Genomic DNA, 11482 nt, shown 5'->3' on the forward strand with positions numbered 1-11482 from the left:
TAACGGCCGCTGCATCTGTAGTACAGTATTGTATTTTGCATAAATATTGATGTAAAAACACTTTTTTGAGTAAAGGCAGCGATGTGCAAAACTGTCCATAAATGTTTTCTTTTTTCTTTTTCAAATTTGATTTCTGGGGAAACATTTTTGCCAAAGTTTAAAAGGCTAAAAGTCACATTTCTACTGTCGCTTTGATGTTTGGCCAACCAATTGCAATTCAGTCACGGTTCGCAAAGTGATTATTCGCCTAGCATTTAAATTTCGCTTAATATGCCGAGTCCCTGAATTAGGATGTTTGCTTGAGACAGAGAGACTACTGTATTTGAGAAGAGTAACCATTGACTTCTATACCTCCCAAAACACTACTGTATATATACCTGGGACACACCTAAGATACCTGTCTATGCTCATTTAAATAATTTGTACTGTATATACCCTGCATATTAAAATTATATTATTTCCCGTGTGTCTAATGTGTAGTATTTGGGGAGGTATATAAGTCAATGGGTACTCTGTTAAAATCAGACACTCACAAACTCAATCTCACTAAAGTATAATACCCTTTAGGCTTTTAAGGGTATCCATACATCCAAGTAGACACGTGGAGGTGATCGTAGCTTATTTTCTCTTCTCATCTTTTCCAGATCCTTGCACTTGTGGCAGTAAGAAAGGCCATGGACTACCTCTTCTCCCAAAAGGACCTCAGTTTCCTGGATGACGTCATCCCCGAGAAAGACAAAAAGAAAAAGGAGGATGAGAAAAAAAAGAAAAAGAAGAAAGGAAGCCTCGAAAGCGACAATGAAGATGTAAGAAAGATTTTTTTTTATTATTATTAATGTGCAATTAAGGGAGCAAGAGTTTTATTTTTTTCATTTTTTTTATATATGACTGAAGCAGTGGGTCTCCGGAGCTGAACCCCGTTATTTTCAGCTCCAGGGACCCAGGCTTCTGTGGATACTTGCCTCGGAAGGGGGTGCCGATGGCCTCTCCATCTGAGATAGCTGGGGTTTAAAGTTGAGAGCTCGATCTCATGCTGGCTAATAGGAAGCCGAACCCGATGACGTCACAGCTTCCTATTGGCCCGCAGGTCGGCGGGAGCTTCGAAACTCCGCCATTGCATGAACCCTGCTAGCCGAGTGGAGCGGCTATTGGCACCTACTGTACTATGGAGGGAAGTGTCTTGGGAAGCATTGGATCCCTGGAGCTGAAATGAATGGGGTTCAACTCCAGAGACCCGCTGCTTCAATCCTGTGTAAAAAAAAAATGAATAAATGTTCAAAAGAAAACAGAGCTTGGATTGACGATTTAAACACTTCTTTGAAAGAGATGGCTGAAGTTAAAATGAAGGCGTGTTGGCCATAAACTTTACTGTTCTATTTATTGTCCGTAAAGATGGTCATTTCATGTACAGCATGCATTGCCTGGAACAAGTATAATTACACAGCTCAGTTTTTTTACCCTTTGAAAGTTGTTCACATGGATTTTAACTCAATCATGAAGAAACTGCTTGATAGGAACCGAGTAACATCCGTTTATAAGAAGCCTGCCCCTCAAAACGTGTGGTCACACGGGTGAGACAACAGAAAAAAGGTAGAGAGGGGCAGCATTCAATGTGAGAAACCCACTGTTTCTACGATGATCCTCACACGGAAGCTGCTCACACACAATGTGGTCGTTTTCCAAGCAGGTGCTGCATTTTATTTTGTCAAGAAAACATGCAGCTGATAACGTTTCTGGACACTCAGGTTAGTGAAAGACGAAGGGCTGGAATGGCCTGAAACATTGTTAGCAGCTGCATGTCTCCTTGACAAAATAAAATGCAGCACCTGCTTGGAAAACGACCACATTGTGTGTGAGCAGCTTCCGTGTGAGGATTATCGTAGAAACAGTGGGTTTCTCATATCGAATGCTGCCCCTCTCTTCCTTTTTTCACATGGATTTTAAACTTCCGCCTCCTACCTCGCATCTTACTCTGAACTTTCTCAGACGTATACAGTGCATTAGGCTATTTGCATACAACTCATTCAAAAACACAAACACTAAGGCAACTCTTTCCACGATTATGAGATTTTAGAAGGCATTTTGATGCCTCATTGTTAATCCTGGCTTAATGTCTAAGCTTGTATATGTGTTTGTCTATAGTTGGGCATGAGAACTAATCTTCATGTTTGCATTTAAGTAATGAACTCTAGCTTGCTAATGAAAGTATTAAATAGGATAATCTAACTTAATGGATATGACATAGCTTTTTTTCAGATTTGTACATAGCTTTACAATCTTACTTTTAATCGTGTTTACTATGGCCGGATTTCACTTAAATTGACAAAAATAAAAATGCATCAGAGACGGTATGGAGTAACTAGATGTCGAAATAATTTATGAAATTCCTAGTTTTATCTCAGATGTAATGAAACCACTTTACAATACCTCTGAACAGTCAGCAACACATTAGCATAATTCTGTAGTCTATCTTGTGCAGCTCCTGACTCTTGAGAGCTTTACTTTAATACGTACATTTTTTTTACTCAAAGTCTAGATAAACATTTCTTTCCCAAATACTTAGAAAAGTTGAGATTAATTTTAATCAATTTGGTGCATAATTAATTGCCAGTTCATATTTGCTGGGAATATCCTGTTCCCCTCTAGAAAATAACCAGTGTACAAGTCATATGTATAACGGAATAGGACTATATTTTTGAATACCCAAAATGTCTTTAATATCAGAGTTCGTTAATTCATTTTTAATTAATTTTTTGTAAAATGAATTAATTGTAAATAGAAATTTTGTCCAACTTTTGCAAACAGCATACAGTAGCTAACACTTTACAACATGTTTTTTTAAAGCATACTGTAGGTTTAATACATGTACAGTAGACATAATTACTAAGCGGGTTATTCTTTAAGACCCCAAGGAACCGATTTAGAGTTGCTAACGACCGTGTCGTAGCGCTAACTTATTGCATAAGAGGTTTGCGACTTGTTAAAAAAAAAAAAAGAACTCCATTTAGTGTAAACCGAAAAAAGACCATAATAGCATTTTGCGTGGGCTCTGTAAAATTACGACATGTTCTACACCCGTTAAAAAGCACCCGTCTTGAATTTGGGTCCATTTGACAGTCATTTTAACTGCTGTTCTTAATTTAAGAGGACTTCTTAATTGTGCACCTACAGTACGTGAACCAGGTGCAAATAAGTCTACATGATAAGAACACATGAATTTCACAGTGGATTTTGATGAACCGTCGCTGCTTTTGCTGCTCTGTTAATGCACCGGCGCTACCTGGCACAAATTGCTTTACAGAACAATAGGCCAAGAAACAGGAGAAGAAGAGAAATGTTTTATATATATTTATTTTTATTGGTGCAGAGATAATATTTTTTTGCATATACATGGCATGGGGCTAACATGATATTTCCTTTGTGCTGGGGCACCAGCAGGAGTGAAGACGCCTGCTTCATCCGTATACAGTATATATTGTATTCTGTACATATTGTAGAGTTGGAAGCGGTAATATATACCTGGATAGAGCCATTATTGCCTAACAAGAATTCATAACCTGTGCCTACAGTAGTACCTACACATCATTTTTGTAACTATTCCACATTTCCTAAAGCATCGTTTCTATTATACGTCTCAAAGAACCAAATCAGTCAAGGAAAGCATGAAGTTACAAAACAAAAAACTAGTAAGGCAATACTGTGGATTGGCTTATGACTTTTACAATAAAACCTCACATGCTTTTCGTGAGAAACCCATGCAAAACATTGCTTGTATGGATAAGAGAAGATATAAAGGTTTTTATATTGGATGTTGTTGTGGTGACTCACTTTGCATCACCTTTTGTTATATGACCTACAGTAGTAAAAATATATCATTTATATTGAGTTGACTTCAGTACGAAGCCAGCTCCACTGCCTTATTAGGCTTGTTTAACATTTATATTGAATATATTTCACTGTTTTTTGAACATTATTGTTGGGGTATTATTTGTCTTTTTACTTAATTTGCGCATTTCTTTGATTAAGTGTAATAACACAAAGTGCATTAGGTATATTAACATAAATAATGTTATATTGTACATGTATGTTGTTGTAGATTTATAATACCTGTACTGTACATGCACGTAGTTATGCGAAAGCTTTGCATACCGTATAATGTCATTAAAACTCTGTTTTCGTAGGGTAGGATGAGTTTGGAGAACTCTGCAATACAGCATAATGTACTGTATGCTTTTACGTGAGAGTATTCAAAACTTGCCCTAAATTTTGCATTTGTGCCTTATGTTACCGCCTGGGAATGATGCATCTTTTTCATTTTTAGGAAGAAGCATCTTTAAAAAAAATACTTTGTAATGTACTGTAAATGCTTCTCTGTGGAATGGATGTTTGCAATAGGTTTACAATCACAGGAAATTAGTAGTATGGAATATTATAGGCCATATTTACTAAGCCATGAAGCACCTTTCACATATTTCTTCAGCACTATACCATAAGAAACCTACTGACACCAGAAGACATCTCATGGCCTGTTTCTTACCACTTTAAGTGCAAATAAGCCCAACATCAAATGTTTGTACTTTAAAAAGTAGATATTGTGAATGGACTGTAAGGGGTCTTCTGGCACCAGGAGGTGTCTATGTACGTGTATTATGTCAGTCAAAATGTTCCTTGATCCCTTGTCTTTTTTCCAATATGTTGTAGTTCCCTTGTGGCAAGCAAGGTTTTTTAAAGCATTTTTTTAAAAGAATAATTAATTATATGAATAGTTTCGACCAGAGGAAGAACTGGATATTTTTGAGCCCGAGGCAAGTTCCGCAAACAGCCCTCCCTGCCCCCCCCCCCAATTGATTGAATCCCCCCCTCTCTTTCCCTCTTCTCCTCTCCCTTTCACTCTCCGTCACTCTACTTCTCTTGCCCACTTCGTGCTCTCTCTTTCCCCCCTCTGCTCTCTCTCGTTCCCCCTTATCGCTTTCCCCGTCTTTCTCTCTCTTCCCCCCTCACTCTTCACCACCTCCCCTCTCGCCCTGCCTCTCCCCTTTCTTACTGTCCCCCTTCTCTCTTACACCTCTTCTCTCGCTTTCTCACCCTAGCTCACTCTCACCCTCTCTCACTTCCACCCTCTGTCTTCTCCTGGGCCCAACCTGTGGAGCGGGGAGAGCCTGTACGTGGTGGTGGGGTGGGACTAACCAAGCAGTGAATATCAGAAGTTGGGCATGACTACCGATGGGGCCTGAACTCGGATCGCTGGCACTGGGCCCCACTGACCGGGCCGGGGCAGATGTTCCTGCTCTCCACCTTGTCGGCAGGACTGTCATCGATAGCTGGATCTCTGCGCCCGGGACAGCTGCCCTGCTCACCCCGCCTTTGTTCCTCCTGTGGTTTCACCTTTTTGTTGTATGACTTGAATGACTCTGGAAAAACCGCAAGGGTACTGTAGGAATTTCTGTAAACTATTATTGAAAAACAGTGTTCTGCAAGTAGGATGTATCCCAGCCTACATCGAACACAGAAATTTAAAGATTTACCATTCACATTTCTAAGACCTCTGGACCATATTCACTTTAATAGGCTGTAAGGTGTCTTCTGACTCAGTACTATTTAGTAAATATGGCCACTGGTCTGGTGCAGGTCACATAACCATGCACTGCATAGACATCTAGGGGGATTTTTGTCTGAACGGCCACTTCGTCATACTGTATATAGAATTTACCCGTTAGACTGCTTATGATTTATTACGTGTTTCCTGAAACTGCAAGGTTTTTGGCAGAACAATCTTTCTGTAATACAAATAACCTCTTTATTGCTAGCTCTAAAATGTCAAGCTGTCATTTGGCATAAATACAGCAACTCAAAAGACAGAAGCAGTAGGGGACAGGCTGTCTCCTGTTGTGGCGTACGTGAGGTATTGGAAGACACCATTGACCAACAGCAAGAAGAAGGAAGACGCTCAATATTGTTGGCGTAGATATAATAACGTTCTAAGTCCTTTTACACATTCTTTTCACAGTCTGACATCCCTTACTCAGAAAAAGTCCCCAGTATTAAAATTCCAATGGACATCATGGAACAGGAACCATTCCTAGGTGATAGCAAACCTTGCGACAGTGAGTAGATCTAACCTCTTGCATGCCTTCCTGCAAAATAATAAAGGAAAAATCACTAAAAACATCATCTTTTCACTCCTAAATCATTCTCTATGTCCTTCAGGTTTTAACAAGCTATCTTGCTACTTTTAGCCTTTAGCCCCTTCATCCTTTAGTATGGTTACCATAAAACAAATTTACTGTAGAGGTTATGTAAGATATTTTAATCATGGATGAAAGTTGAAGACACTCATAAAAGCTTAGGCTGTGCTTATAGTGCCGGCGACAGCGACCCAACGTCGCGTCAAACAAATGCTTATAGTGGACGCGACGGAGCGACAGCGCTACCAAAATTCTGGTAGTCAGTGGAATTTGATTTTTGGAGCGACGGTCTCCACATGTGACTGGCTATAAGCCAATCAGGGAGCTTCTCCGCCCGTCTGCCTTCCCCTTTGCTGACGTCACTGGCCTTGCAGCCAGTGACGTCTCCAGAATCTGAAATACAACTTTCGCAATGGGGACTGGTGACGTCATCGGTCGCGTCGCCGGCTGTATGAGCACAGCCTTCAATAGAAATCAAGTTACAAAAAGTGCCTCTCTGTGATGAAGGCTAATTTAAATCTCTTCTATATCCTTTATCTTGCATCCAATGTGTCCTTTCAGCATCTACTATAATAACTATTATTAATACTATTATATTAATTATTATTCTGTTATATTCTTCCTTTCATAAGTCACTGCTGACCATTGCCATCTGTGGTTGATATTTCTCTTCCATTTGCCAGCTTTTTCTATCATTAATTGCCTATTCAGTTCACAAAATCATCACCACTGTCCCGTGTTACTTTTTGTTTTCCTGTGGTTCCTAATATTGTGCATTAAAATAGTGTTTAAAATTCTGATTTCATCTTTGATCATTCCTGGGGTATAATGATACTTCTCAATCATCCATTATTTCCATTGCATTGATCAGCAACCGATTTTGTTGTATTTTACACTGTCTGTATAAGAAGATTTCCACTTCCCGCATGTATTATCATACGATATAGATACATGCATGTTTTCGCACCATTTGTTCACCATAACTTTTGTTTGGTCAGTGCGTTGTACGGGTGTATACAACATGGCTTGTTCATTATTTGGGATTTATTGCATGTTGTAAGTGCATGGAGGTGTTGGTGGGAGTTACATGTCAAGTTGGAAGTTAGTGCTTTTCTGCTGTATGAAATGTATATTAATAATATTAATATTCCAAGGAAATATGTAATGGAGTTAAATTATTAGTGGTCCATTGAGTTTATAGACTATAAAAGAATTGCACACTGATAAGGTCCACAGAGATATAGTTGACTTATTACAGGTTTATATGTTACCTGTATTACAGTCCACTTATAGGAAGCATTACTTGTATTTTGGGAGTATTCCGATAATCAAAGGTAGTACTTTAGTAGTTGGCAGTAGAATCCAAAGCCATTTACTAGAAGTTCCTTGGTGCATGCAGTGAATACAACAGAAAGAAGGTTAAAACAAACCTCTAGCTTCCAACATGACACACCAGTTCTAATGCAAAGGAAATCATTCATCTCAAAATGGATGTGTGGCTGTGCATGCGATTGCTTACTTTCATGACAAATAGATTTATTTTCCATTACTGTGATTTGTAATCGTGACTGTAAAATAAATGTATGCTTCTAAAATTCATTCAATCTTTTCATTCCGTTATACCATCATAACACTACGTTCAATTCTATGCTGTTGTACAGTACTTTTTCAAAATGCACTAAAACCATAAAGGAAATGTTAGAATGTAAAAAAAATGCAATTCTAGCAGCGAAGGGGTTAAGTAAGGTGGACCACGTATTACTCTTCCTAATACGTTTATTATTTGGAAAATAATGATTGATTATGGAATTTACAAGAAAATAGCATGGACTTGCCTTAAATGCCCACCTGGGTTATTAAAGTTTGTAAAGTTACTGTAATGTTCTTGCAATAAGAGAAAGCAGTGACATCCAGACGATACTCCTGAAGATTATCACTATTACAGAAAAAAACAGTCATTTATTTAATATTTCCTATCCATTTTCAGAACATTTGTGCCCTGTATGTTGTCCTGTGTGAAATGTTCAAAGACTGGACCCTTCTGTAATTCATACATCCAATGAGGGAATGTCATCATAACAACGTGTGAAAAAAAATATCATATCATTTTGTACTCTTAATGTCACATCTGTCTTGTTCATACAATGCAAAGTACAGTAATTATTGTTGTTCACTTGTCACCACATATCTCAAGGAGATGCTGCTCCCATGTCTCCTGCGTTTAGACAACTTAAAATAATGAACCTTCTCATTCTTTATATATATTTTTTTACTTACAGGAGAAAAGCCATTTACATTCCTTGAACGACACACGACGTGCTGAAAGAATACCTTTTATCCAGTCACACAATATGCCAAGGTAAAGCATCCGTGTACTGCATCATACATTACAATTCATTGTGTTAGTTTGACCTGCAATATGCTACCTGTTCATCCAGCAATGATGTAGTTAAGATACATTAGACCGAATTCCTAGTGTTGTCGCTTTAGTTTACAGTAAATACAAATACCCCTTTGAGCACATTCAAATGTCTCAGAAAGGTCTTCTGCAACTTTGCTTTTCACCATTATCTCTTTAGCATTCAGTGCTTCAACTGCAGCCAGGGATTCTGGGAAATGACATGCAAATGAACTTTAGTTTAGAAATGTCAGAGTGTTTTTTGGCCTTTATTTTGGCCACTGCCCTGTGACCCTGTGTTTTTGATAATCGGAGCATGTATCCCTTTTCCTGTCCTGTTTTTAAAATCTAATTTTTTGTTGTAACTCTAATGGTTCTTACATATGTTTTCTATTGATGACATCATATCTCTAAGCTATACAAGTGCTAACTAATCTGAAAGTCAAGCAATAATGGCCCATATTTAGCAAGCCGTGCTATTCTATAAGGCATCTTCCAGAGCTAGAAGACTCTTTGACGCACATTAAAATAAATGGGCTGTAACATTTCTTCCAGCACCGGAATGGAATCGCGTGGCTTGGTAAATATGGCCTAATGTCGCTAATATACAATACTACAGTATACTAAGTGGTGAACGAGTAACACCAAAGGCAGTGGTATTGTATGAAACACATTAACACCTTGGTATTGCCCCAAATTACACCTTAATGCCAATTCACTTGCATAGGTCAGAATGTGTCTGGCAGAACAGCTCCGTAAATATGGGCCTATATCCCCATCATCAGATATGGAGAGCAATTTGATTTGTTGCATGTTTTTACTTTTTTACTTTGATCGATTATTTTCATGAGCTACAGTGAACAAAACAGTGTTTTCATACAGATTTCTTTCAAGTGTATTCAGTTTTTTACATGTTTTTTTAATGCAGACAAGTGCAGCACTTTTTGTTTTTGCAGTGACAACTTTCCATATTTCACAGTGTGGCGCAATTACTTAGGCTGTAAAAACACTTCTAAGATATTCAGTAAACGTTGGAAAACCACTCCTATTTACAGCTCTTGTCTCTCCTCTTTGCAGCCCGCCAACTACTCCAATACGACTTGTGCCTCAGATTAGGATAGAACTTGAGCCAGACGACGATGCTTACTTCTGGAGGAGCCGGGGAACAGAAACAACTTTGTAAAACTGTGAACCACTTCCTGCAATGTTTTCTTTTTCTCATTGTTTTTTTTTCTTTTTTTTCCGGTCACTAAGCCAAATATTAAATCCCCTTTTGCTCTTTTCACAAACGACATGGTGACATTCGTGACATTTTCTACAGTCATTCGCTTTTTCCGTGCTGGGGGCATTTGCTCGGTGGTGTATATCCACAGTATAGGAATCCTGTTGATTTCTCATTCTGATATGTCCTTATTTTTGCCTTTTTATCACTCCGCACTGAAGCACAAGGGATTTTGCTGTGTTTGGTGTTACTGCACAAGGACAGATGCCTGGTGATTTTCTCACGACAGGTTAATCTTTGATGCTTCCTAATAAGATGGAGGCATATATGCAGCTTGATCTAAAACGATTAACTCGCGCTCCATATCATAGTGCTGCATGTATGTGCCCTGAAAGTCTTGAACCGTAGGATTAAGATAACTTTAATAAATGTAATGGTACTTGGCTTTAACCATAGAGAATCAGTTGCCATAAAATACCCCATTGCTATGCATCCTGCTTTTGAACACTTTAGAGTACTCTGTACGAGGTGTATTTAATATCTCCTAGATTTTGTCGTTAAATGATGGGGCCTAACCTTCAAGTTATATTATCATTTTTTTTAAACTTTTTTTTAATGACTGTAAAGAAATGAATTTTTTTTCCTGCAGCAGGAAACTTATAGTTTTAAGTAGTTCTACCTCTTATTTGTAGTCGCTGGCCTTTTTTTCTGTATGAATGTGTTGTACACAACGGGATTATCATATAACATGATCTCCAGATTTAGGGCTTGATGACATCTTTACTAGTTTTGTACTTGTACTGAACTAACCAATGAATCTTTCACACATTTAAAAAGACACGTTTCAATTATATTATGAAGGAGGTGGGGCTAACTTATAATCCATTATTTTATGTGGTGTGAAAGTATTTTATAAGTACGTAGGCAATAATTTACAAAATTGACTGGTAACAGGGATCAATACACATCAATAGATGATGATTGTTTTAAAACAGTAATTTTATTTCCAGTATTGAAGATATTTCACGTGCATACTATTGTGTATTGGCAGATTGTGTATTCGTACACATTCATGTATTTATACATATTCATTGTACCTACGTGTTTCATATAGAAAAGAGGAATAATTGTACTCGTCTAGAACAGGCCTACATAACTCCAGTGCTCAAGGGCCGCAAACAGGCCAGGTTTTTAGGATATCCCTACTTCAGCACAGCTGGCTCAATTAGTGGCTCAGTATGACTGAGCCACTAATTGAGTCAGCTGTGCTGAAGTAGGGATATCCTGAAAACCTGGTCTGTTTGCGGCCCTCGAGGACTGGAGTTGTGCAGGCCTGGTCTAGAAGATTTGAATTTTGACCTGCACAAACACGTAGGCCTACATTCATTAATGCTGTGAAGTGCTGGGTAGCACTGGCCATGTGTTACAGTGAGGTACAAATAATGTTCTGTACTGAAAGGGTGAATCCAATTAGCTGTATAAAAAGATTACACTTAAATAAGAAATGCAACGCCAACTATTTTATTTTCAGTTATTATTCAATTAGCAAAGGAACCAGCTGCACAGAAGCAAAACAAAAGTTAAACATTGTATTTGCAAAACACAGAAACAAATACCAGTGGCATAGCAGTTACTGCTGCTCTATTCCCAGTCCAATCATCTTATTCAAAAGTGTTC

The 11482-nt window shown here is 38.3% G+C and overlaps 1 protein-coding gene across 7 annotated transcripts in view; it reads left to right on the top strand.

The window, feature by feature from the left end:
- The window catches only part of SLC4A4 (solute carrier family 4 member 4), a 289901-nt gene extending 278915 nt beyond the window's left edge, over window positions 1-10986 (top strand). For 5 of the 7 annotated variants that reach the window (XM_075607963.1, XM_075607983.1, XM_075608004.1 and 2 more), the window contains 3 exons: window positions 645-806; window positions 8465-8544; window positions 9661-10986. In XM_075607963.1, the coding sequence (XP_075464078.1) occupies window positions 645-806; window positions 8465-8544; window positions 9661-9766 (348 nt within the window). In that variant the 3' untranslated portion in view covers window positions 9767-10986. Of the gene's footprint in view, window positions 1-644; window positions 807-6007; window positions 6105-8464; window positions 8545-9660 lie in introns of all 7 variants that reach the window. The other 2 variants (XM_075607994.1, XM_075608024.1) reach the window with 1 other exon arrangement.
- Window positions 10987-11482: the final 496 nt, after the last annotated feature.

Source organism: Ascaphus truei, chromosome 1, assembly GCF_040206685.1.
Source record: "Ascaphus truei isolate aAscTru1 chromosome 1, aAscTru1.hap1, whole genome shotgun sequence".
Classification (NCBI taxonomy): Eukaryota; Metazoa; Chordata; class Amphibia; order Anura; family Ascaphidae; genus Ascaphus; species Ascaphus truei.